At 35.7% G+C, this 27,747-nt stretch overlaps 1 protein-coding gene across 3 annotated transcripts in view; it reads left to right on the forward strand.

Annotated features, from left to right (window-relative positions):
- The first annotated feature begins 2,037 nt into the window (after positions 1–2,037).
- Positions 2,038–27,747, forward strand: part of LOC120483146 (serine/threonine-protein phosphatase 2A 55 kDa regulatory subunit B beta isoform) — a 122,483-nt gene continuing 96,773 nt past the window's right edge. The window contains exons 1-2 of one of the 3 annotated variants that reach the window (XM_089123944.1): positions 2,038–2,116; positions 2,691–3,032. In XM_089123944.1, the coding sequence (XP_088980070.1) occupies positions 2,954–3,032 (79 nt within the window). In that variant the 5' untranslated portion in view covers positions 2,038–2,116; positions 2,691–2,953. Of the gene's footprint in view, positions 2,117–2,690; positions 3,033–21,317; positions 21,758–27,747 lie in introns of those variants that run through there. The other 2 variants (XM_089123946.1, XM_089123947.1) reach the window with 2 other exon arrangements.

Raw genomic sequence — 27,747 nt, forward strand, 5'->3', positions numbered from 1 at the left:
GATAATCTGTATCAATCAGATGCATTTCACAATAAATGTCACTACTTCCGTTACCTTGCGGCTTTAAACTAATGCAGCTTTTTAAATTACTTGTTTTTGTTTTCTAAATAATCAGGCTCTTTTAACTTATAGGCCTTTAAGCATGATAGCAGCTTGCATGGCGACACAAAACACCCAGACGGATTTATCCACCACATGCAGCAGTGGCAGCACACTAAAAAATGCCCAGAATGCTCTAGTCTAGCAACTCCAGCAAAGTGATAAAACCACCCAAAACACTTGAGCAACTGCAATGTAGAAACAGCATAGAAATCTCATACAACCACCCATAATACATTAGCATTCTGGTGGCAAGTTTACAGCTGACTTCATAAAATCTTTTTTTTTCTTCTTTTTTAACAACAATAATAAGCTGAGAACAGAACACCCAGATCAGGGTTATTATAGTTTAAAAAAAAACAAAAACAAACGTTACTTGAAATAAAATAGGCTATCTTAAACAAAAATGGAAAAATAAAAATAAAAACAGTATACATAAATAATGACAAAAAGACAACAACATTTTACTAAAATTAAAAGAATTAAATTCAAAAAATTAATCTATAATAGAACAAATTCAATCTATTTAGAATGCATCTTATATTTTCTATCACAGATCTGAAGAAATGATGTTCTGCTATGTTAATGTTCCTTATTTTTAGCAATTTTCTCCCTCTCTCGAACACACACACGTGCAAATGCATTGTGGGTGTCCTGTGGAAAAATCAATGTGTGTGTTCAACTCATTACGCTGTGGTGGCACAGAGTGGAGGAACTGGCACTATGAGTGTTAGCCTTTTCATATGCTTATCCATGAGAGGCACAGATGGCCCCTTTTCCCGCTATTGATTAAGTTTCTGCTATTAACAAAGAAATAATTACATATGAGGAGCAGGAGCTGAAGGAAACTGACACAGAAACTCATGCCTTCCCGTAAATTCCTCAATCAACCAAAATGTCAATTTCCGGTTTGCTTTTCTAAGTATACATGGCACATTAAATTCTGTCAAAGAGTCAATAAGAAGTGTAAATCACAGCTTTCTGCAATGACCTCATAAAAGGTCATGTTTACATTTCTCTCCTGCAGCAGAACAGTTTTGACATGCACACAGAGAGGTTTTTGTCCGAATATAAACATACTGTCTTTAATCCAACACAATAGCATAAACGGCTTCGACTTGATGTGGACTTATGCTTTTATATATATATATAATAAGCAACAAGAACATTATTACAGTAAATGTTGCTCCAGTTAGACTGGTGGAGTAAGCCGCACTGTATAACTATCTAAATTATTTAGAGATTGTAGGCAGTTAAAAGATTCATGGTACTGGAGGTAACCTACATATGACATTAATTTAATTTGGGTCACACTAGTGTTCTACAGTGTACAGTAAAAGGCAGCAAAAGTCATTTACAAATGTGTCCGCTGCAGCTCGGTGTACGCAACAATTGAAGATATTAGAAGACATGTTGATGTATGAGTTTTATAGTAAAAATATAGCATATCAACAGTGATCATCAATAACGATAAGCCTATAATAGGCCTACTCCAATAAAAAATAGGATAAGCCTACTCCAATAAAAAATAATTAGAATATATTAGACAGCAATTAGACAGTCTGAATATAATAAATATTGTATATATATATATATATATATATATATATATATAATATAATTTTATTATATATATATATATATATATATATATATATATATATATATATATATATATATATATATATATATATATATATATATATATAACATGCCTCATGCCTGCAGTGCCCAAAATGTATCTGATCGCCACTTTCACTATAGAACCGGCAGGAATCAAGCAGCGAATCAGGAGCGCTTAACTTCTCTGTCGCCCAATCAAAAAAAGAGAAAGGGGCTTCACAATAGCCAATCAGAAAAGAGCACTATTGTATCTGGGTAAGTTTTAACGCAGCAACCAATGACAAAAAAGCATATCCTGGAATTGTTCACGTGATTCTGCTACAAAATCAACATCTTCCAAAAGTTTAGTTTACGGTTATCACTGGAGCTTCGAGCAGATATCTTTGAGCACAGAGTAAGTCATGATATCCTATATTAATGTTTCTACAAATTCACAACTTGTTTGACACAAACAATGAGAACTTGACTGCTGTCAGAGAATGATTCCCACATAATTAGTATCAGTTTTTCACGAGGGTCTGTTACAGCCTAGTTTTACAGCCAACACCTGCTCAGAACTAACGTTAGTCTAGGCCTATGCATTTTCTTTATCACACGATGGCTGACATGTTGTCACATTATAAACATATCTCTCTCCAAATAGGCTTAATAATTTTACTAGCACTAAATAAATTAAAGTGTATTGCATAGTTGATGTTATAGTTGACTTTTAAATTAATGTTATATTTTGACATTGCATCTTTCTGTCAAAGCAATCTGCCCCGAGAGGAAAGCCCTCTAAAAAGACCAGATTAGAGGATGCTAGCACAGAGAGGGTGGCGAAAAGGGTAGGCCCATTAGGTAAAGGAGTCCAAAAAGGCAACAAACACTTACAATAAACAAACCAGTCATAAACAACACTTAAAATAAAAACACTAGGCATAGCCAAGTAGGAGGTAAATCCTCATTAGTCCAACTGTGGTTCACAGATGACGCGGTAAATTCGAAGTCGGCCAGTAGGCGGACAGACGCAGGAGCTGCTCCCTCCCTCCCTCCCTCTAGACTGGGTCAAAACAAGCCATCCTCCAGCCAGCAGGCGACGGGAGCAGGGAGAAGCATGGACAGCCGGAGTAACACAGATGTCTTCCCTCCGACAGAGACAGTGAGCGTGAGATTCTTCCATCGGATATTCCCCTACTTCACGAGAAGGACAGTCTTGTAAAGTAATGCGCGTACTAAATCAAGTCAAAAGATGAAATGCTTCTCCCGGTACCTGCCTTACATCTTCAGACCACCGAGCAGCCTCCTCTCCTCCAGTTGTCACACTGAGGGTGAGTGACTGTTCTCGCTTCACAAGACACTATGTGATTGATGTGAGTGGAGATGGTGAACTGTGTAAAGTGCGAGCAATAGAGTGTTCCCTATACATTATGTTTGTTGATATTGGATGGGATGACGTTAGGAACGCGGGCTGTGTCTAAAAACGTAGCGAGCGATCTACCTAGACAACATTTTGGGTCACTGTAGGGGCGTTCGTGTCTACATGTATGATGCCCTTAGACACAGTGCTAGTCTAGACTATTATAGGCAGTATTGTAGATTTTCGAACACACACTGCAAGTATTCAGTAAAACTAATGAAAAAGGCATATTCAATACAGTGCAAAATGTTTTGTAAATTAAATGGTTTTATTGTTGTAGAAAGAAACTGCATGTTTTTACCACTTTCTAGGCAGGTTACTAGCCTATAATTTGACCCGCAACCACTGCCCCAGCTCACACTTTACATTACAGTTCTAATGTTAGTCTGTGTATACTTGATTAAGTAGTCTTTCCTGGTAATTTAACCCATCTCTTTTGCATTGCTAGTGAACATACAGTACAATGCACTGCAATACAATGATGATTGAGAAATCTACAAATAAATGTTCCTCAAAAGCCTGATGTATCATATTTGATACATACATTTTAACACTTTTTTTTCCCCCAAAACAAAATGGATGGATAATCAAGTTGTTTCAGTCCAGTAAATGGTCATCTTGAAATATTACTAATAATATAAGAAGGACCAGCAAAATAAAGTGTTACCAAGTTCTTATGTTTACATTAACGCCTGCAGCTAAAAGTCTTCTACCACGACCTGGTGGACTTTTATAGAATTATATTAAACGGCCTTTTATTTACTAAAAAGTATAAACGATCAATCAGACGACAGAAGGCATGTTGTAGATTATGTGCAACAGGTTTTTTCAGCAAAGTTTTGATCATGTTCATAATTTAGAGTTACATGAGACAGGATTTATATCTAAATTTAATATATTCCAGATTTAATTATTTAATAATGAATATGATGAATCAGTCTGTTTATTATAGCTTGCACCTGCCCTAGCAATTTAGCAGTTTCACAGCTGATATTTACTCTCAGTGGATATGTGGATAAGTTTATCTCCATGTCAATGGATTTTTTTATTTTTTTATTTTTTTTTAGAATATAAATCGGTCCGAATTAACTAAACTTTATACGCAACAGAATGTGTCTTCCTGGCAAGAGCTTGTGCTTAGTCACACACATTTAGTTCTGTCAGAAATTATTTCTATTAAAGGAGTAGTTCACTTTAAAAAAAACTTTTGCTGATAATTTACTCGCCCCCATGTCAATCAAGATGTACATGTCTTTCTTTCTTCAGTCGAAAAGAAATTAAGGTTTTTGATGTAAACATTGCAGGATTTTTCTCCAAATAATGGACCTCAATGGGAACCAAACAGTTCAAGGTCCAAAAGACACTTTCAGTGCAAACCGCAAACTGTTCAAAGGGCTTTAAACGATTCCAGACGATGAATAAGGGTCTTATCAAGCGAAGCGATCGCTCATTTTAAAAAAAAAAAATAAAAAAGTTTAAGTTTCAAATGCTCGCCTTGCTCTGTTCTGTGATGCACGTTTGTGACTCTCCTGTTCGAACTCGTTTATCAAAATTAACAAATCTTTTTCCGAGTCGTTTGGTTCATTCAACGAACAAAATGAACGAGTTGACTTGAAAAAAGATTTGTTCATTTTGATAAACGAGTTCGAACTGGAGAGTCACAAACGCGCATCACAGAACAGAACAAGGCAAGCATTTGAGCTTATAAAACTTTTAATTGAGTTTAATTGAGAATTAACTTTTAAATGAGCGATCGTTTCGCTTGATAAGACCCTTATTCATCGTCTGGAAGCCCTTTGAACAGTTTGCAGTTTGCACTGAAAGTGTCTTTTGAACCGTTTGGTTCCCATTGAAGTCCATTATATGGAGAAAAATCCTGGAATGTTTTCATCAAGAACCTTAATTTCTTTGACATGGACATCTTGGATGACATGGGGGTGAGTAAATTATCAGCAAAAGTTATTTTTTTTTTAAAAGTGAACTACACCTTTAATTGCATAATGTTTTCTAAACTATATGTTTAAAAAAGCCAGTTTTCCTTGCACGGACGTTTCCTCACTATTTATTGATTGATTGATACAGATATATATTTAATAAATATTTAATATAATTATATTGAATCTATTTATTTATTTATATCACACACACGCACTCTTACCCTTATGGAAGCACAAAATTGCATTTGCAATGATGTAGTCTGGATCATATTACCTTCATATCATACCTCTTCTGTCACCTACTGTATATATAGGACACTGTGAACCTAAGGGGGAAATACCTCTCTTCAAACCTTGCTGGTGCAGCAGTCGAGGCACTAATAGATAAACCTCTATAGGGCCCTGTAACAATAAGTGTTGAGTTTCTGCCCGGAAAGAGATATTTCATTACAAGCCCAGCTCCAATAACAACCTCCTGTAGCCAACATATTGGACATGCAATACCATTCAACACCTGCAGCTACACATCTTTTTCTCCCATCCTCTTCCTTTCACTCGCTGTCTTTCATTTTCGTTTCTGTCCTCTTTCATCCAGAAGATGTAAACACTGGGCTATCATCATTACATGCCGCACTGTGGTTCTTCAGAGTCTTGTGAAAGATTTCCGTTGGCTGTCTGTCTTCATGCATGATTCTGTGCTCTCATCTCCTGCTGTCTCCATCTGTGTCTGCTGCTCCAGGCCGGATCAATTGAATCTTAAAAGGTTTCAGATCCCATGCTGGCAGTAATGTATTACAATACTGTATTGTGAGGAGTTAAAGGAGAACTCCGGCGCAAAATGAACCTTTGGTCTAATAAAGAGATTTGTTTTCATGATAATCGAATGTAAAGAGTTTTATCTCTAAAAACTGTTTAGCGTAACGCTAGTATTATAGGGCATTGAGTAATGAAATATGGCCTGGCATGCTGTCTTATGCATGCCAGGCCAGTAGTTGGCGATGTCACTTCGTAAAGAAATTTTACATGGAGATGATAGTATCATTTTCAAAAACTTGGACTTTAAAAAAACGCTCTTGTCGTGTACGGTAATGGCCAAATCGCATAAAAAGTTTTCGTTTTTTAGTTGAATTTGGTATTGTATAAAGTGTAAACACGGAACAATGAAGATAGGAAACAAAACAATACCACTATTTTCTCGGTGTAAACTACAAAAATGTAAATTTGTGAAAATAGTCATGCGCATGAGTATTACGTGTTCAGTCTAAAGGAGCGTATGTTTTTTTTCTTTTTACAAAGTGACATCGCCAACTACTGGAGTAAATATAAATAAAGCATTTTCGTGGATCCGTGTGAATAGGGATCATTGGGCTTTTAGGCTTTGGGATGGGGTTGAGTTTCAAACAACACTATCAAATTATAATGATTTGATTATAAGATATGATCTGATTTCAGATGTACTGTAGTTAATGGTTGGGTCTGGGAAAGTGTTTAGTAAGTGTACCGTTAGTTGCTTTGTATAAAAGCATCTGCTAATTGCCACAAAGCATCCTACATTTGTGTAGAAGCAGAGTAGAGGTTATTGCATTGATCCAGCCCAGACTGAATGCGCAGTATACATGTTAGCAGCGAATGCCTGGAATAACACTAGTGCGTTTATGAGAGAGTGCAGGGATGTAAGAGAGAACAGGGAGAATCTATGAAATCAAGCTTGGGTTTACATAATTGTGTAGAGTATAGAGTACGGGCAACCAGCATAAGTAGTGTGGAAGTTTTTAGACTGTACGTGAGATGTGAAGTAAAAAGAGAGTTGACTTGACAAGATAAGGTGATGAAAAGTAAAGTATCAATCGGAGTGAAGGAACAAGATTAAGGCTGTGTCCACAAAAGCTTTTTTAACCAGCTGAAAAACTGAAGAATATGCTATATATATATATATTTAGAGCCAGACCGATATTATCGGCCGATATTAGGCATTTTCCAAACTATCGTTATCGGCAGTTATAATGGCCGATAAATGAATATTTCAAAAATAAAATAAAAACGGACGAAACACGCTTGAACCATGTCATGAGTGTTGTGTAATTTGTCCACCAGAGGGCACTCTACACCGTTCCTGTTGGCAACACTCGTTGAGTTGGTCACGAGACGTACATTGCTTGAAAAACAATTAAAAGAACATCCCCATCAGTTCTCTTAACTCAAATAAGCATGACAAAATGTGTGGCCGGCAGAAGTTTCCTTGGCCAGTTATATTGAAAATGCATGTTTTACAATTTGCAGTATGACGTTATCCATTGCTAAATTATGGTTCATCATAGACTAGTTAACCATAAAGCTAGCTAATGCCACTATCATCAGTCTGTTCTGTTGTGACAATAAAAGAAACTTTTAGATAGTTTCTTTTTAAAATGCATTATCATATTATTTTGGTTAAAACTCATAAATAACTACAAATAACTAATGTTAGGGAAATCTGTTAATGTTTTGTTGCGCCTTTCTGAAAAAAATAAAAAAATAAAATATCGGCCGATATATCGGCATATCGGATTTTAAAACCCCAAAATATTTGTATCGGTATCGGCCTTCAAAATCCTTTATCGGTCGGGCTCTCTAATATATGTATATATATATATATATATATATATAGCATATTCAGCAGAGTTTTTCAGCTGGCTAATATATATAAATATATGCAAAATATCACCGAAACAAAATATAAAGATAGAAACAAAGCACCTGAAGAGAATAATTTCAACTTTTCTGTACTTATAAACACTCCAAATATACAAAAAAATGCATTTAAGGGCTAAAAAAGTGGATTTAGCATGATATGTCCCCTTTAATTTGCTTTTTAAACAACACATTAAATGCATTCAAGAATGTGGAGCACCGTGTCAAGCTTCTGGAGCTCAGGCAGATTGATTCCACCAGTAAAGGTGCTTTCGTGAGCTATTAGTATCTTTTATCTCAGCCTTCTTTGCCTCATTGGGCTTTCAATGGCACAATATAGCAGAAAAGTCTAGACAGCCCCATTTGCTTTATATTGTTGCACGCTTTTAGAGGTTTGACTGAAGCCCTCATGATGGTATAAGACAGTCAGCAGCACTTTTAAAAGGTGGTTTCATATACACAGAGACATAAAGTTGCATTTTTATTGAGGACGAAGTGAAGTTGTGTCACATTATGCACACTTCGTTCACAGCTATGACACCATTGTGCCATTCCATCAGTTCCAGTGTTCGTGCATTGATGCTAATATAGGATTCATGTGACAGTGAAATGTTGATAAGTCTTGATAAAGCAGTGAAATACGGAATAGGGGTGTAAATGTGGGTCAAGAGAAGTGAGCATGAGTGAATCAAGGGACTTGGCCTGCATGTAGATGTGCATCTGGCTGGCATTATATATTCATGAGGAAGTGGCAACTGAAGTTGTGTTGAAAACAGTTAAAGTTTTACACTTGCTGTCAAGAGTTTTTGATTTGTATACTGTAGCTCAACAGGCAATTATTTTGTACCGCTTTATAACAAGGTCTGCCTTCAAGCTCATTCAACTTCTCATTAATGCGAATATATACGTAATTAGCCAGTCACATGTCAGCAACTCAATGCATTGAGGCATGTAGACATGGTCAACTTGGCATGGTTGTTTGTGTCAGACGGTCTGAGTATTTCAGAAACTACTGGGCCCGTATTCATAAATAATCTTAATGCAAAGAGTAGCTCAGTCAGAATTCTAAGAAAATTCTTAGAAATGTGGGTGTTTACTCTTAAAATTGAAGAAAAAATCCTAGTAAAGAAAAAAAGTAATTCAGAAAGCATCTTTACCCTTAAAAGAGGTCTTAAGGTCAAAATTGTTAGGAGTATGGATGAGGACTTTTAACAGGCTTAAAAGTTTCTTTACACTCTAAAAAATGCTGGGTTGTTTGAACCCAATTTTGGGTAAAATATGGACAGCCATTGGGTTACATTTTTAAATTATATTTTTAACCCAATGGCTGGGTTTGTCCATATTTTACCCAAAATTGGGTTCAAACAACCCAGCATTTTTTAGAGTGAGAGGAGAAAATGGCAGAAATGTGTAGCAGCGAGTTAATAAGACACTGTAGATGAGATCGTGCAGGGATCATGTTTGTGACTGATCTTTTAGAGACACACTACTATCTCATTTTAAAGCCAACATTCAAAACACCACTTAAATAGACAGCAATCAGTGTAATTGGAAAGAATGGAGCAATTTTTATCATTCTAAGCCAATTTAATACCTTAGGAAATTAACAGCATGAAAAAAAAAGGATTTATATACATATAATGTGCGTGTGTGTGTGTGTGTGTGTGTGTGTTTGAGTAAACCCCATACTTAAAATTGGGGAAAAAAAACAGAGCATCTTTGGGGTGTGTGTGGTGGAACGAAAGATTTGCGTCATTGATTTGCAGGCGACAGATAAATATGTGATGATATCATGTCAATATGGACCAAAATCTCTGAGGAATGTTTCCTGCACCTTGTTGAATGTATGCCATAGATGTTCTGAAGGCAAAAAGGGGTCCAACCCGGTACTAAAGTGTACCTATAAATTGGCCAGTGAGTGTATATTGTATTGTGCCAGACCCAGACTTCGAATCTGAATCTGTACGATTCAATCTTACACTGTTAAACTGGTAATTATAACGGAAACAATAGTAAGCACAATTTTAAAATTGTAGAGTCAATTAAAACTTGACTGTAATTATTTTTTTTAATAGCCGGCCGCTAACACAAAGTTAGCACAGTGGGTGGTCTTTCACATTCAAAATGACTCATGTGTTCCCTTAGATAGACTTTATTAGTGCTGTTTTATTCAGCTGTACCACAAAGCTAAGTGCTCCTATGAATGCAAGAGAACATTGTTACAGGCAGTGCATTCGCTAAAATCCATAAAGAAAATGCATTTGGCTACAAGTATTCAGGTAATTGCTGTAAATGGGCTCTTTTATACTTTCATTGTTTGTCGCTGTGCATAATTGTCTCTCCTGTAGGGAAGGTGGCATTTTATGTTTCTATGCAATTTTCCCTCGTGTCTGCAGTTTCTTCTCTGTCTTATTTAAGTGCATCCAATACATTTTATCCGTTCATGCATTTTATTCGTTTTTGTTTTAAATGATTTGAAATGGATATTTTTAGTAACAATGTAGAAGTCTTTACTGTCACTTGATCAATGTAATGAGTCTCTGCTGATTAAAAGTATTAGGTCCCACTTTATATTAAGTGGCTTCAATTACTATGTACTAGGGCTGTCAAACGATTAATCATGATTAATCGCATCCAACATAAAGTTTTGTGTTTACATAATATATGCACTGTGTATGATTATATATATATATATATATATATATATATATATATATAAATACACACGTATATTTAAAAAAATATTATTTATTAATAAAATATTTACATTTATATATAATATAAATTATATATAAATCTATATACAGTATATACATGAAAATATTTCTTAAATATATACATGCATGTGTGTGTATTTAAAATAATTATACACAGTGCACCCACATATATTATGTAAACAAACTTTTTTTTGGATGCGATTAATCGTTTGACAGCCCTACTCACATTGATATTAATAATTTGATACGATGGACTTATTGTGTACATACATGCTTTTACATTGAAAATACCTGCGTGTAATTTCAGCTGTAATTAATTTATGTAATTACGTTTGTAATTTTATATATATACAAAATTTGACCCTCCCCTTACACCTTAACCCACCCTTAAACCAACCCATACCACCACACCTGTACCTAACCTTACCCGTATCACACCTCAATAGCAGCAAAAGTGTTTTACAACACAACCCGAACACAATAATACATTGTACTATTATTGTTTGATGCAAGTACAAAGCCACTTTATATAAAGTGGGACCAAGTGTTACTTTCTTTAAATTTTTTTCAATGCTATTATGCCATGCATTTTTTTATGTGTGCATCAATACATTTACCAATACGCATTTGTATTAGATAGACCACACGTCGCTGAATCACAGGATTTATGGAAATGAAACTTCTCCAACTCCTACACTGTAAAAATGTATTTTCAAGATTTGCTATCACAACATTTTTTCTTTTGTCAAATCAACTTAAATGATTTATTTAGTTGAGATAACTTATTATTTTGAGTTTCTAATGATTAGATCAATCTCCTTCATTGTATTAACTCACTTTTTCTAGTTCAATCAACTTAAAATTTTAAGGCAACCAGGTTACTTACCTTTTTAAGTTAAATCAACAATATTTTAACAGTATATGCGTTGCAAACATCATCCATAAATTCATATGTTTTTTTTAACTCTGAACAACAGAATGTATCCATAATCTGACTTTTTTGCCATTTTCATTTGACTGTAAATCTACATTAGTTATTAAATTCTGTTTTTAATGAGATCTATCAATAACTGAACCTCACAGCTGTAGTCCGCCTCACTTGCTCATTTCCTGCAGCTCTTTCAAGAAAACCATATGCAATATGGTAATCAAGTTTGTTACACATTAAAACTTCTTTGCTAGATAGATAGAGATCGGTAAATATCACAAGCATTAGTGCATTACAATATAATCAGCCTGTACATCATATCTATAAACAAATGTAATGTTTAAAGTTGGTCAGAAGGAGGCGCTAGTTGAAAAGTGTTGTAATTGTTGAGAAGGCTGTGATGGACGGCAGTGTGTGAAGCCAGGTGGTCTTGTTTCCACATCACTGCCTCTGTCCTGTTGTATTCCCATCATTTTAGGCCTGAATAAACACTTGGACATATCTCTGACACACAAGAAGATGTGAATGAGACTGTGTGTGTGTCCATGTGCATTGTGTGTACGTGGCATCATTTTCTCTGTATCTGACAGAACATATGGTCATTGTTATTCTTATTAAATGACAAAATCAGAACAGCGCCCGCTGAAGCAATGCTATCAGCTCAGCTCAAAATGCAGCCAGATTAATCCCAGTCATCCATAGACACATTATTGTATAGTCTCATAGTCACAATTAATTGGAATAAGCCCCCAAATATTTAGACCTGAAGGTCGTAAAGGTCACCTTTTTACTATTTTAAAGTAATATTGACCCGAAAAACTGTCTTTGTTTCTTGGGGGAACAGACAGGGAGATGTTTAGCTGAATGTTTATACATCTCTTTTCCATACAATGAAAGTGGATCGGGACCAATCTGTGAGAAATTATGACGAAATTTAAAAAATAATAATGTTAATTGTAAACAGGCTATTTGAGCTCCATTATTATGATGCTTCTCCTCATGTGACCTGTATATAATTTATCATTTCCGTATACAATCCTGACATAAACCCTATAAAGGACCATCAAATCGTGAAATTATATTAATTGAACATGGAAATATCATTGAAGAGGTAACTTATATTATCTTGCATTTTTTTTCATTTATTATCATTATTAAAACATTGTTTTTCACTATATAATCAAAGAAATCTTGTATCTATATAATCTTGTTGATCATTTATATTATAATTTATATATATATATATATATATATATATAATTTAAAGTAACTTTTCTATTTTTATATATTTTAAAATATAATTTTTTCCCGTGATGGCTAAGCTGAATTTCAGGCATCATTTCTCCAGTTTTCAGAGTCACATGATCCTTCAGAAATCATTCTGCTGATTTGGTGATCAAAACATTTCTTATTATTTTCAATAATTTCCTTAAAATAAATCAGGAAGTTACTATAACTGTCTGATGTATCAAATATGATGCATAAAAATTATATGTTGGCTTCAGTTACTTTTTTTTTCATCAACAGGTTCCACATAACTGGATTACATTAAACAAACATAATTTCTTCATCTAACTTCAACATATTGGAATTAAGTAATTTTAAGTGACCCAATTTAAGTAGTCTTAACATGAATTTTTAAAGGCTTCCTGACATGATTCAGGTATGTTTTATATTCATTAATCCATTAACATTTCATTCATGTCAGTGACACATAATCAAATTGATAGACTATAGCTAGCAATTTGCTAGCAGTAGCACATATTAGGATCTTAAATGCTAAGATTTCAATAATTAAATCAGTCGACAGACAAACAAAATGCTCCACTCTTCACTCTTACATTGATCCCAATATAATTTAAATGGTCTAATAATTCCAATGTAATTTAACATTAAACACAATTACACACTATCAAGTCTTCCCCTTTTCTAAATTTCTAAAAAACAAAACAAAACAAATTTATTCTCTCTTAATTCAACCATATGCAAAGCATGCTGGGAACTAACAAGCACCACCCAGTTTAAGTTAATACGACACAAATCATTAATGTAATCCAACACAAACGGATTAAGTAAACTTAAGTTGTACATATATTTAATCAGATTGAACACAATCAATTTAAGTTCGGGCAAAATGGCATTTGGCTCGCACTATACCGCCACCCTCTGGATGTAAGAATTTTTTACTTAACATAAATGGTTTGTGTTTAGACAACGCGTTAGGATTCTGTACTGTTAAGTTGAGACATATTTACATAGACCTTAATATTAAAAACAAACATTTCAAGTCAAAAAACAGTACACTAAATATAAATATATTATGTAAAGTGCACAACCTTCCTAGTTCACGTGGGACTCTGATCTCATATTCTAAATAAACCATTTAACATTGAGAATATTGTAGACTGTAATGAATGCTTAATGAAGGAGAGGTGTGTGTCCTCATTGTCATGGTTACACATGGATCAGACTCGGTGGCACCAGCAGGGGTGCGGAGGTTCATGCTACGAGCCGTCTGCCTGATTCACGGAAAAGCCTTCTCTTGCAAATTGGGGCTGATGTTATGGACAAAAATCAGCAATGGCTCAGTGGAGAGGAAGCCATATGGTGTTACTGGTTGGCAGAAAAGCCGTCTGATTCAGTTTCATTCAAAAAATCCTTTTCCTGTAGCTCAATGGGTGGAGCACAGCAGAGCCTTGGGTCATAGAAGTAGTTCACCTTTGAAAAACAATTGCTGATAATTTACTCACCCCCATGTCATCCAAGATGTCCATGTCTTTCTTTCTTCATTCGAAAAGAAATTAAGGTTTTTGATGAAAACATTCCAGGATTTTTCTCCATATAATGGACTTCAATGGGAACCAAACGGTTCAAGGTCCAAAAGACACTTTCAGTGCAAACTTCAAACTGTTCAAAGGGCTTTAAACGATTCCAGACGATGAATAAGGGTCTTATTAAGTGAAACGATCGCTCATTTAATAAATAAATAACAAAGTTTAAGGACTCTCCTGTCCGAACTCGCTCATCAAAATGAACGAATCTTTTTCAGAGTCATTTTGTTCGTTTCGTTCGTTGAATGGACCAAATGACTCGGAAAAAGATTCGTTCATGTCGTTGTGTTGTGGACAGGGGAACTGGCCTTATGGGTATATATGTTTTTCTGTAAGCGTTTTCTGCCAAGCATTTGGTTGATGTGAGCTGGCCTTTAGAGTTATAACCCCACATGGGTCCACATGCTATATTCATGGTTTTTAATTAGCAACCATCCAGAAAACCAAAAATCGTATTTGTTTTTTGTGTGCAAATGGGAAACATGTATGCGGATGAGTAAGATTTCTGATTGCTGTTTTGTTGTTGTTTTAAATGTAAGAACCAGGCTAGCGTTATTGAAGCATGACGATTGAATCGCTTGTCACAGTCTACATGAGTCTGAATTACAAAAAATCTGTCCAATCAATTTTTGTGGCAGTGACGTCCGTGGTGGAACAGAACATATTGACAGCGGGTATATCTGGAACATATGGCTGAGGGGTTATCTATGGAGACTGGATAGAGGCAGGTCATCCTTTGTGTTTGTCCTTCATTCTCGAAATAGTCAGTACCCATATGTACAAAAGTGACCTTAATGAAACTGCTTTTCTGATGGTGCTGACTCAACTGCAGTTGACCTTTTGCTGTGCACAATCACAGTTTCTGTGGTGTTCACTACTGGCATTGATTTGTTGGCATGAAAAAGAAATTTTTCGCATCACAGTTTTAAAAGAAATATCAAATTCAGATACCATCTGAAAGGTAATTTTATTTTTTTGTCGATGTCAATTAACTACCATCGACAAAAAAAAAGAAAAGTTTTTTCAGGCATGTTGGACCAGTGTTATTTTAGTATTGAGATACTATTAAAGATTTTATTTTATGTATTCTGAATTACAAGCAAATACTATTTCAAATTTGAATCCTCAAATTTTTCACCTGTTTTTTTTTTTTTTTTGGTGCAATTTACAAAAAAGTCCGAATGAAAATGGTTTTTACTCCGTTTTTTTTTTTCGGTGTCATTTTTATTATTATTATTTCACTTTTAGTTATTTTAGTACATGTGATCTCACTCATGACCTGCTCCACATAGCATAAAGCTGCCTTTTCTGAAAAATTGTATGCGAGTCATTTTAATAATATGATACCTTTGCGTATATCTTTATTTAATTAGCATGAAAGTGCATCTTTAAGACCATTCTCATTATTTTCAGCTGTGTATCTTGAATATACACCCACTCATTTACACATATATATTACAGCTGTTAAACGATTAATCGCGATTAATTGCATCCAAAAAAAAGTTTGTGTTTACATAATATATGTGGGTGCACTGTGTTTAATTATTTCATAAATATAAATACACACTGCTTGTATATATTTAAGAAATATTTTCATGTATATACTGTATATAGATTTATATATGATTTATATTATGTATAGATTTCAATATTTTATATAATATTTTTTTCCTAAATATACATGCATGTGTGTGTATTTAAATATATATATAAAATAATTATTACACAGTGCACCCACATATATTATGCAAACACTAACTTTTATTTTAGAAGCGGTTAATCGCGATTAGTCAATTGATCAACCTCACAGCCTCCCAGTGATTTATGAGTCTTAATTTTCCCCTTATCCCATCTCTGCATCCAACGCGTCCTGTTATTTTTTTTTATGTGACTTGCTGACTTCTCACACAATCAAGCAAATATGCCATCTTATTTATCACTATACTCCCACATTGTCCACTTCTGTCTAAACGCTAAACAAGTATTTGTTATTGTGCACTGTTCATCAAGCATCACATCATTATCATATAGTGACCCAGATACCGAGATAATATTTTATCACGAGATCCCAGCTGATTCCCACCCCTACTTAACACTGTCAAATTTTGTTTAACAGTCATTTCTCATTTTCCATCTCACACATTATGAGGGTGCAGGAGGATGGGTCAGATCAATAGTCTTCCTGCTTTAATTAACACTCCTCCATTCAGGACACACACTAAACCAGCAGCAGTCTGCCAGCTCTATCATGAGTCTGTGTCTGCATGTGTGTGGGGGAGGATTTTTGGCATCAGTTCCTCACTTATCAGTTCATAAAATGTGTGTATGTATCTGTCTGTTTAATCTTTCTTCTCCAAAATGGCATAAATTACTTTTATGTAGTGTTTTGTCGCATTTTAAGTTTGATCCTCCTTATTTTCTTTGCATATTTTGTGTCAATGAGCACCAGAGAACGTCAAAATAGACCATAGACTGTAAAAAACGATGGACTTCACCACTGTAGAAAAGTGAAGTCCCAATATGGCCAGCACTCGCGCAGAAAATGGTTTACTGCTAAACAACTCATGTCGGTGTGAAATAAACTGTTGAGAAAATGTAGAAACCTCCAATCTCCTCCCGAAAATCCCCCAAAATGTGCTTTGGTGCCTCAGTGACTTTGTTCAGAGAAGCTGTCAATCATGACGTCGAACTCCCGTTTTTATAGCATCAAATAACTAACTAAGACCATTTACATTAACAGAACACTAACAAGTATCAAGTAAATATGGTAACACTTAATAACGTTTAATTTGCTAACAGTTTTGATTAATCTTAGTCAGTGTTAATCTCAACAATTACTACATTTTTTTGTTAACATCAGTGGTGGAATTTTTACTTTGTTTATTTTTCTGTTGGGAAACTACATTCCAAATCATAATATTGTACTTTTTTACTCCACTACATTTCATAAAAAATGACTGTCGTGACTCATTTTTTTGAAATGAAGAAATCGTCACCCGCTCAAAGATTCGATAGCGATGTCCGATTCATGAACGTGCTCATTATTTTCAATTGACCCTTCCTCAAATCGCACTGAACGATTCACTCATGAATTGGACCGATCCGATTGCAGTTAAAATGCAGTTAAAAAATGTACTGTTGAAAGTGAAAGTTGAAGTTGGGTTAAAATTAGAAATTACATTTTTAACCCGACATTTGTCCATATTTGACCCAAATTTGGGTTCAAACAACCCAGCATTGTTTAGAGTGTAAGTACATTAAAAATCAAGTACTTTTACTTCTAGTAAAATCAAAGAGCACTTAATACTTTTACTGGAGCAATATTATATAAGGCTATCTGCAGTACTCAAGTACTTTATTGATGCATTGTGAGCTAACATGAACATTTTTATTTTTTAACATTACACTCTAAAAAATGCTGGGTTGTTTTAACCCAAATTTGGGTCAAATATGGACAAACCCGAAATGTTGGGTTAAAAATGTAATTTTAAAAAAAATTTAACCCAACGGCTGGGTTAGTCCATATTTGACCCAAAGTTGGGTTAAAACAACCCAGCATTTTTTAGAGTGTAGTAGAGGTTAATAAATTCAATTCACATGCTGTAAAAAATATATTGCTCATTGTTAGTTTGTTAAATGTTTTGTGAACATGATAGCAAATATATCTATATTTTTTTCAGAGAGAGAGAGAGAGAGAGAGAGAGAGAGAGAGAGAGAGAGCGAGAGCTGTGCACGTGTTTGTCTGCCACTTATATCCCACCATATGCTCTGCTCTGACACTATTGAGCTGACCTCCATAGCACAGTGATATCCGCTGGTATTGAGCTTGGTTGTCACTGCAATTCATGCCTTAAAACCTAGTGAGCCTCTCAGCTGCCAGAAAAACAAACCTTTTTCATAACAACTATACAAGTTTTAGTTTAAGTTTTTCCAGACTGTAGATGAGGAAGTTAAAGTCAGCAAGAAATAGAAAAATCACTATTCACTTGTACCTGCATTATATATTATATGTTTTTGATATTATTATGATTCATCCATGCATACCCTTACAAAAAAATAAGTATACTTCAAGTTCATTTTAAGCACTAAAGGTCAAGTATATTTATGTATGCACGACTGCAAATGGAGTTTTAATTTGTTTTTACAAACCGAAATCATTTTCTGTCTGAAATCATCAACAACAGATTCCGTAATTAGAGTTTAAATTCTAATTATCCTGGATTAATTTTTTTATCCTCAGCTTTCTATGCTAAGAATATGGCCGAGTTAAAACCTCCATTGACTGAGCGGAAATAATCTTCTGTAATTCCACCTGAACTAGTATCAAGATTACTCCAGGGTTTTGTCGTTCCCTGTTATCTTAAAGGGATTGGAGGCAGAGAGGGTTTAATTAACCACAATGTGACACACAATAGTTCTGGGATATAAAGATTTTGAAGTGGTCAACAGTAAGAGAAGATCTGAGAGCCATGCCTCACTGCTCTTTAATATGGACGGAGGAATAGAGATAATGCGTTTGACTCTTTGTGTGCGCAGTTCAAGAGCAGTGATGTGTCAAATAACCTGTATGTTTTAGCAAGAATGAGACCGGTTTCATTGCAAATGGATTGTGAAGAAATCACAGGCTGTTTTTAGATTGCATTAGCAGGAAAAGTGCATAATAAATGCTACTCTCTTGTCTAATACCATGATTTTTGACATGTTTTGACCAGTAATTCACAGCATTAAATAAATACTTCGTCAAGTCATAATGCAAATACCAAGGATTGAATTAAGCAATCATTCGAAGTTTTAAGAATAAAACAATTTAAAAACACAACAAAATTCATGAAACACAAATGTAACGACCAGGAGCAGAATGTACAGAAATTTAAAACCATCATTTTGGCCAACAAAGACATAAATGTACAACTTTTAAAACATGGTAATGGTAATTAGCCCTAGATATAAATGTGACTAGTTCTTAATGATTCTCTATTTTGTCCCTCTTAACCTTGTTTTGGTTGTGTTTCAGCTCTGCGTGACTGTGCAAGAAAGAGATTATCCTACTGCTTGTAAAACGTTCACTAGTAGGCTTAAGAGATATAAGCAGTTTAGATGGAAAGGATCTCAAGCCGACTCGCCGAAGACATTACTGTTGCTTTACCCATTAATAGACACGTTACTTCCTTGAAAATAAATTCCACCAATACAACAACATAATGAAATGACCCTTCGCAATAATGTTTTATAATAATAAAGTAAGCAAAAAAGCCATCTCCATCCCTCAACATTTCAATTCCCCCAGTTTTCGCCATGCACGAAAAGCCAAGCCAATTTAGATTCTTGTTTTACGAGCTCTGTCGCGTTCTCTTTTCACGTCTTTTCAAGATTTAGCTGCTTCACGTCCACATCTCTCGTTGTGACAACTAACTTATGCCAGACCATACAATATGACGAGACATGCATTATGGGTGAGTGACACGTGTGCGCAATTTCACACAAAGAAGGATTGATATATTTACTCGTTATTTAAACTTTAATTTTGACCAAAAAAGTTACGTAGTTTACCTTTAATATCCCCACATAATGAAATAACGCCAACCTTCAACTAGTAATAAAGTAATAAATCTTCGCAAAATGTCAACTAGCCCAGCAATATATTCAAAGTTGGATTTATAGATTTATATTTTTATACTTAACCCCTAGGTGCTTCAGAGGCGTGCAACCTCTGACATATATAATATAGAAATTGTATAGCAATAATATAGCTAAATGAATAAATGTAATTGTAAATGTATACATTGTACATTCAGTACGTTCAAGAATCCATGCAGAACACTTATGTAAAGCAATATATACTATATAGCAAATGCCGGCTACTTTATTGGTTATGTAGTCGGAAAATGTTAACTATATTATTACATAGCTCTATATTAAGTTTGATATTTCCAACTTCCTCTACAGTACTCGCATAAAGCGATATATAGACCAATATACTAAATATAGCAAATCTCAACTGCTTGATTGTTCATATCACTGTGAAATGTAAAAGTGTATTGCCCGGTGTTCTGACAATTCATCCTACCCATCGAGATTTGCTACTTACCGGTTATGCGCATGTGCAGACTCAGTTTTTTTTTTTACTTTTTTTTTTTTTTACAAAAGGTACATTTTACTGTTATAATGTACAATTTCCCTTTAAAAATGCTTACTACCATATGCATATTTGTACGGTCAGAAAAGGAATAACTGAAAGCTTCAGTTACTATGAGGAAAGGTGTGCTTTGACAAGTCAAAGATGAATATTTTATGATAATTTTTACTTTTCACGCCGTTTTAAAAATAAAAACAGTAGTCTACAGTATAGCTACTCATAACTTAGAATTGTATTATAATTGTATTTCATACGACTTTAATCGGCATTCTGTGATCAATTCGCGCTACGGTAGCATTTTTCGACAAGGCAGCAAAATTCGACAGAACACCGGCTTTAATCTGATAAATGCAACAATTTAAGATATTATAAACATTTACACGATTTTCTGTAAAGCTGCTTTGAATCAGCATGTGTGTGTAAAGTGCATACAAATAAAACTGATTTGACTAGGCTATAGCGCCGGCCTCACATTTATAAAATATACAGTTTATTCTCTTTATTATAACCAGACAGTGCAAGATCTTTATTATGATTCCTGGTTGAATGTATAAAAGATTTGCTCACATAAATAATTGACACAATATTATATTTTATTTTTTAGAATAGGCCTAGTCCTGTTAGTTAATTCACAGGAGGTTTGAGACCTATAAACTGCTAACTGGCCTTTTTTTTTTGTCTAGACCCGTTCTGAAATATAGCCTCCTTGATGTGACAGACACACCCAAAAAATCATAAAAAAAATGTCCATGTCACCTGTCAATTAGGCCTACCCCTAACATTGCTTTAGTAAACGCAGGAGCTTCATCATCACCATAATTATTAAGGCTATAAAAGTAATGCAGGTGGCCATAATAATTCATCAAGTGCTGAAACACCATCGCACAGATAACATGATCCTCAGCGCACAGACTGGAGTGAGTGAGGGAGGGGCGGAGTCACTGGTTATCTGATGCGGCGCGGCGCGGCGCGAGCGGCACGTCAGCGTCAAGTCAGCACTTCAGCGCGCTCATACGGAGCGACAGAGAGGAAAGCGAGCTCCCTACGCCGGCAGTTCGAGACTCACATCTGAAACTCGTCAAATCATGGATTCGGACGCGGGTTGTTGTCATTTCGGATGAGGCTTGTGCAACTTCACGTCAAATCACGGTTTGCTGCTGACAGCCCCGCCTTGTGACACCTTGCGCACCGACACCGGCTTTCTACCTTATTGGCGGATTTCAGTGCGACTGCTGTGGCTGGTGCGTCCGTGTGTCGCGCGCCGGGCTCTGGGCTGAACGCACGCACACGCGCAGATCATGGATAGATAGCGCGTTTCTCTCTCTGCGTTTGTCAGTGTTATCAGCGATGGATGAGGAAATAGACACCCGCAAGATCAACAACAGCTTCCTCCGAGACCACAACTATGCAACTGAAGGTAGGGTACTATATCTGATCACATGATCTCCTCCTCTCAGGTGTAGGCTAGTCAGAAAAATAACAGAAGGAATTGGGATTTGGCTTTGGCTTAAAAAAAGACTATAAACTGATTTTTATTTAATTAGTTTGGTTATTTATTAGGAAAAGTGAATAAATTGGATTTTAATTTCATCCAGAAGATGCTTAAGATCCTTTCTTCTAATATAACGCAACAGAAAACGGAATATTTTAGTAGAGCTCAATAAAGAAGACATTAAAAATCTAATTAGGAGTTCCAGTTTATGAAGCAGGATTTTCTTTGATCCCATTAGGAACGGTGCCAAATTATGATGGAAATCCTTTTAGCAACTCTGCTCATGTCCTTTTTGTAAAGTACAGATGCATATAAGCATGTCAGTCATGTTGGCATCTTCCTTGTGTAGCACAAATATAATGATATTAAACACGGATTGTAGTATTTTATTCAAGCTAAAAATAGCTGAGCAGTCTGACTAACACCGTAAGAAGATTTTCTGGTGGTTAAGTTCGTCCAGCTCCATCAGTGTAAGAGCTGGCAGTTTAGATATGTGCAATTTTTGAATGTGAACTAAAACAATGTAGTATATCTATTTTTGTGAATATCAACCAGCTATTCAACTTTAATCAGTTCAGAACCTGGGACTTTGAATTAATTATCCAACATATACAGTAAGAAAAACTAGATCTTTTAGAAATAATACCATATCTTTATGAGGTAAAGTTCATACAGTATGGTCATAAAAGATGCATTTAGGATTGGTTCTAATTCAAATGATAATGGAATCTTGTACACATTCCAAATAAATACTTCAGGCGTTTCTATAGAATCATCGACTAAAAGGAAATTTACTATTTAAATTGTCCTTTTTTTTTTACAGTTAGAAACATGTTTTCCATTGTGAATTGTTGCACTACTTGTCTTCCAAGTGCAGCCAGTGCAAACTGTAGATTATATTGACAGTATAAAGGCATTCTTCTTCTCTGACAATAGACAGCTGAAGAGTTTCACTGAGCCAGACCCTCCTCTCATGCACAGACAAGAAGCATTCAATGGGGGGGAGAGAGAGAGGGTAAAGGGAATAAATCAGAGATTAAAACCAGAGAACACGTAGTCAGATGTGATGTCATTCCAGCTGTGAAAATCCAGTGTTTAAGAGTATTCATTCTTAATGAAATCAAAGTGGAAACTTTCTTAATCCACATTCCTGCCTTTTTATTTATTACCAAAAATATAGGAGATTTATTCATTGTATTTTGGGTTAAAATGAGCATCAAAATGCTGATTTGGTAAATTTCTATGTAGAATTTGTTAAGCTTTTGGGCTAAACGTATTGACGTCAAAGCTGCATGGTTTGACATTTATTTTCTGTTTTGGAGCATTAAAAGGATTGATTGCATCTGTGTGTACTTCACCCACTGACCTTAGATCAGCTCCTGTCGTCTGGAGAATAGAATTTACTACATGGTTCTCATCATCCCTAGTTAATTCTCTGTGAATTATGCAAGTGCTCCCCTCTCATCCATCACTTACAGCCCTTGTTGAACATGCATCTGAAGGCCAAACTTAGAAGGAGAGTCAAATGATTAAATCATGGACTATTCATAGCATAGAATCTATTTTTAACTTAAAAAACAAACAAACCTGTAACTCTAAGAATACAATTGTGTTATTCCAATCCAAACCCCCCATATGACTGTACTGGTTGCTTTTCTCCATTAATTTTCCGTTGCGTTCATTTTTAAGGTTTGAAAATTAAGCAAAAGCACCAAAACGATAAAAACTATCATTTAAAATAGTTGTAATCAGATGATTTGTGAAGTCTTCTGAAGTCATAATTGCTTTGTGTGAGGAACAGACTGACATTTACATTAATCTTCTGATAATCTTCCCTGGCAGTGAGCACTGTAACTAGATTGAGTCAAATGAGTTGAATTTGTTAACTGGATCAACCGATTCATTGAAAAGATGTGACATTACTACTTCTATCATATGCACTTGTGGATGCACCAAGGAGTTGGATGTCAAAACTTTTATTAACAATAAGGGTTGGGCAATAAATTGGAAAAATGAGCAACATCATGATAATGGCTGCTGTGATTAAATAGTGTACGGTGTGTATTGCATCATTACATTTCGGTTTAATTCCTCTAAAAAACTGCGAGTTGGCATGTGACGGTATAATATTTTCATGTTGCGATAATTGCTGAAGCTTTTATCACTGTATACTGTATTATCACGATATTGAAGTTGCAAAAAAACGTATTGTGACTTTTTTTCTTATATCAAAAATAACTCCCGCACAGCCTTGTTTTCATCCACCTAAAATTCTAACCTAAATAAGGTCTATTGCATGGTAAAAAGCATCTAGGACAGTGTTTAAAAATTTAGAAAAGACATTTTTACATGATGTTAGTGATGATTTTAATTTTTTAATGAACTTTTTACTTTCATAAACACTTAGGGTTGGCTTTTGATTTGGTTCAGTAAATATATCTTCGCTACCACAGTACGTACAATGATTGAAACACCAGCCATTGTTAATTGTCTTGAGCAATGTTAAAGCGTCAGAAAGCTGAGATTTTGAAGCACTCTTGCCTAGAATTAAAACAGCATTTACAGCTGACTCTGGGTAATGGGACAATAGGGAAAACATCCAGAAGTCTCTGAATGTAGCCTTTTATAGCACATGGCAATATCATTTGCAGAAAAAAAACAGACAAACATTCATTACCAGACTCAGCTGTGAAGAGCTTAGCTTGGCTAGTTAACTACCATCATACTGATGCCTCTGTGGTATTGACAATCAGATAAATAAATGATGACCTATGCATTTTTAAAGCACCTGTGTTTATCCCTGCTACGCCCTGGTCCACAAGGGTCTGTCAGCATCTTTGAGCAGGGTAGACAACAACTGAGCATATATGCACCATGAAATAAAAGCCGTCACTATAAAAGCAAAGGTGAAACTAAACTAAAACTGAAATGTTGACAAACCCATGTCATTCAAGACCTTTTAACCTCAGTCACTGAGAGATCGAAGGCGGTGTTTTCTAAATCACAGCTGAGCAGACAAAACAACCCAGTGAGTGTTTAGTCTGCGGTTAAATAATCCCGCACCATTCAAAGACATTACCTTAAGCTCAGACATCTTATTTTTCTCAAGATTGAAATTAGTTGTCTGTGTATTTATCATGAGGTGAACCACAGTGGATCTGCAGGAAGATCAGCGTTGATCTGCAGAGTTAGGCCTGGTCAGGCGCAGGGTCACTTGAAGAGCGATCCTTCTCTAATTTGATCTGAGTCTTATCTGGCTCATGATTTAATGACTCGTAAATGTAAGCACACGTTGATGGCCTAAGACATGAAACGAGCGGTTTGTGTGAGAAAACGAACAGTATTTATATCGTTTTACCTCTTGTAACCACAGCCACGTCCAAGAGGTCTGAGGGCGCGGGCGCTTTGGTCTGCACAAGCACCGGAAGTGATCTCTCGCGCGGTTGCGGAAAAAATTCAATGTTGTTTGTCTGTTGATATATCGAAATCGTATTCCATTGCGATTTCCTGTATATCTAAATAGGTTTAGATCTTCACAGTGAAAGGTAAGACTTCCGAAATTTCTGTGTAAACAATGAGTGACGTACACACGAGAGATCACTTCCGGCGCTTGCGCAGACCGAAGCACCCGCCCCCTCAGAGTACTTGGACATGGCTGTGGTAATGGTAAATGGACTGCATTTATATAGTGCTTTCATAGACCTAATGGCCACCAAAGCGCTTTACATTTGCCTCACATTCACCAATTCATACACCGACGACGGTGTCAGCCATGCAAGGCGCCGTCGGGAGCAGCTGGGGTAAGGTGTCTTGCTCAAGGACACCTCGACACTTGGTCAGGTGGAACCGAGGATTGAACCACCAACCTTTCGGTTCATAGACAACCCACATGAACCACTGAGCCACTGCCCTTTTATACAAGAAGTAAAAACTATATAAATACTGTTCGTTTTCTTACACAAACCGCTCGTTCGTGTCTTAGGCCATCAATGTGTACTTAAATTTACAAGTAAGTGCATGCTTTTTGAGGTGGTGACCAAAGACCTCCATTATATGACTGACAAGAACGGTTTGACCTAAAAATATCAAAATTGAAAATACTGCGGAAACGAAGACACCTACATCTTGGATGCCCTTGAGGTAAGCTAAAACATACCAAAAATTATTTTCAAAGTGAACTATCCCTTTAAGATGTTGCTTGTTCGAACAGGAATGATGCAGTAGTCCATTAAATGGTAGTTGTAACCAAGTACCTTTTCTACTCCCAACAGTCCCTCTTGTTATTACACCATTACTTGATGGAGACCAGGGAGACATTAACAGTTTGTAGGGGGTGGTGTCTCTGGACACAGGCTGTACATTACCTTACAGGCACAGGGTAGTGACTCCTGACCCTGCGTTAGTGTAACGGCTCTGAGTTCGGGAGTGGGGTGGGGTCTAGCCAGAGATCCTTTTGGCTCTGTTGTGAACCTCTTGTGTTGGCTCATTAAAATCAGATTGCTGATGCTTCCCATTTTGGCACCTCTCTCTCGCTTTTTATCAAATGCCCTGCGACATTGTAACACCAGTTACCAAATTTTTTGACATTGTTTGCACCGCAGTTGCCTCTCTCTCTGTCACCTCCTGTGTCTTCTCATTATGTTTACCCAATTTGTACGACAAAAAAACCCGTACCTCCTTTTCCTCTCCTCATTACTGCACGGTCAGCATCATGGGTCCCTCCTTTCATGCTGGTTGACGGATAAATGGAGGTGCCCCGGTGCATATTGACAACCGTTTAACAGGAGCAGTCAGATAAACGATTTTTCCAGAGCCGAACTAGATTGGTAGTCATCTATGTGGAACAGCCACCCTATTACTGACCACAGCATTCTTGAAGAAAATAGCTGGGAGACCTGTATGAAAACATGTCAAATTACCTCTTCATTTAATGTCCACAACCATCATCTCCAGAAAGCTGATGTGATGGTTGTGGAGGTCGATAAGATTGAATTTTACCCTCTCGAGATTACATTTAGAGTTGTTGGAGCCAGGAAAGGTGGAAAATAAAGTGGAAATAACTGGCGTTTCTATCCTTAAAACGCAGTTCTCTTTCAGAGAGGATTTGAATATTGAATGCTCAAAATCATTTTATTCTAAAGATGTATGGTGATTGCATTGAAAAATTCATTCCAGATAATGATAAATCTAGTTGTTTCAAAAATGTCTTTACTTTTGCCATATCACTTGTGAGTGTTCTTTGTTAAATATTGTGCATTTTGGCAATTGTAATACTGCAGAAACAGTAGTAGTATAGTAGTATAGTATGTATATTCAGAATATAGGCAGTTTAAACTGTTTCTAGTGTGGTAAATTGTGTAATTTAAAGAACATCATAATTGTGATGAAGTCTTTTTAATTCCATGATGACTTTCTCAGCTGTTCTGCTCTATCGGTGGAGTAATGCCATCATCTTCTCAGCCAGGAGGGTTGATGATTATTCAATTTCACATGCTAATGTTCCCAGTTAAGGGTAGCACATTAGCATGTGTGGTCACTGTGAAAAAACTCAAGAGACCACTAAATGAAAAATGAGAGAACCCTGGCAGAATATACTTCATATAAATTCACAAAGCAGAACATACGTGTTCCGATTTCATCATTTTACACCCTTGCTTATAATTTTTTTAGTATTTTTTGTGAATTATTTGTGTTATTTAGCATGTCCAGGTTGTTACATTATACAATTAAAAATTATTTGTGGCAGGGGTGTTGCAACATACCTGTATTGATGATAACTGTGATGTTTTAAATATTGATATAATGTTAATGCTACTCATGGTAATATCGTAAATAATCCACCTGTTATAAAACGGAAAATAGAAAATGATACAGTGAGTAGCTACTACTGCCGCGCAAATTCATGTCAGAGGAGG

The sequence above is a fragment of the Pimephales promelas genome, chromosome 19 (assembly GCF_988280905.1).
Source record: "Pimephales promelas chromosome 19, fPimPro1.hap1.1, whole genome shotgun sequence".
In the NCBI taxonomy this organism is placed as follows: domain Eukaryota; kingdom Metazoa; phylum Chordata; class Actinopteri; order Cypriniformes; family Leuciscidae; genus Pimephales; species Pimephales promelas.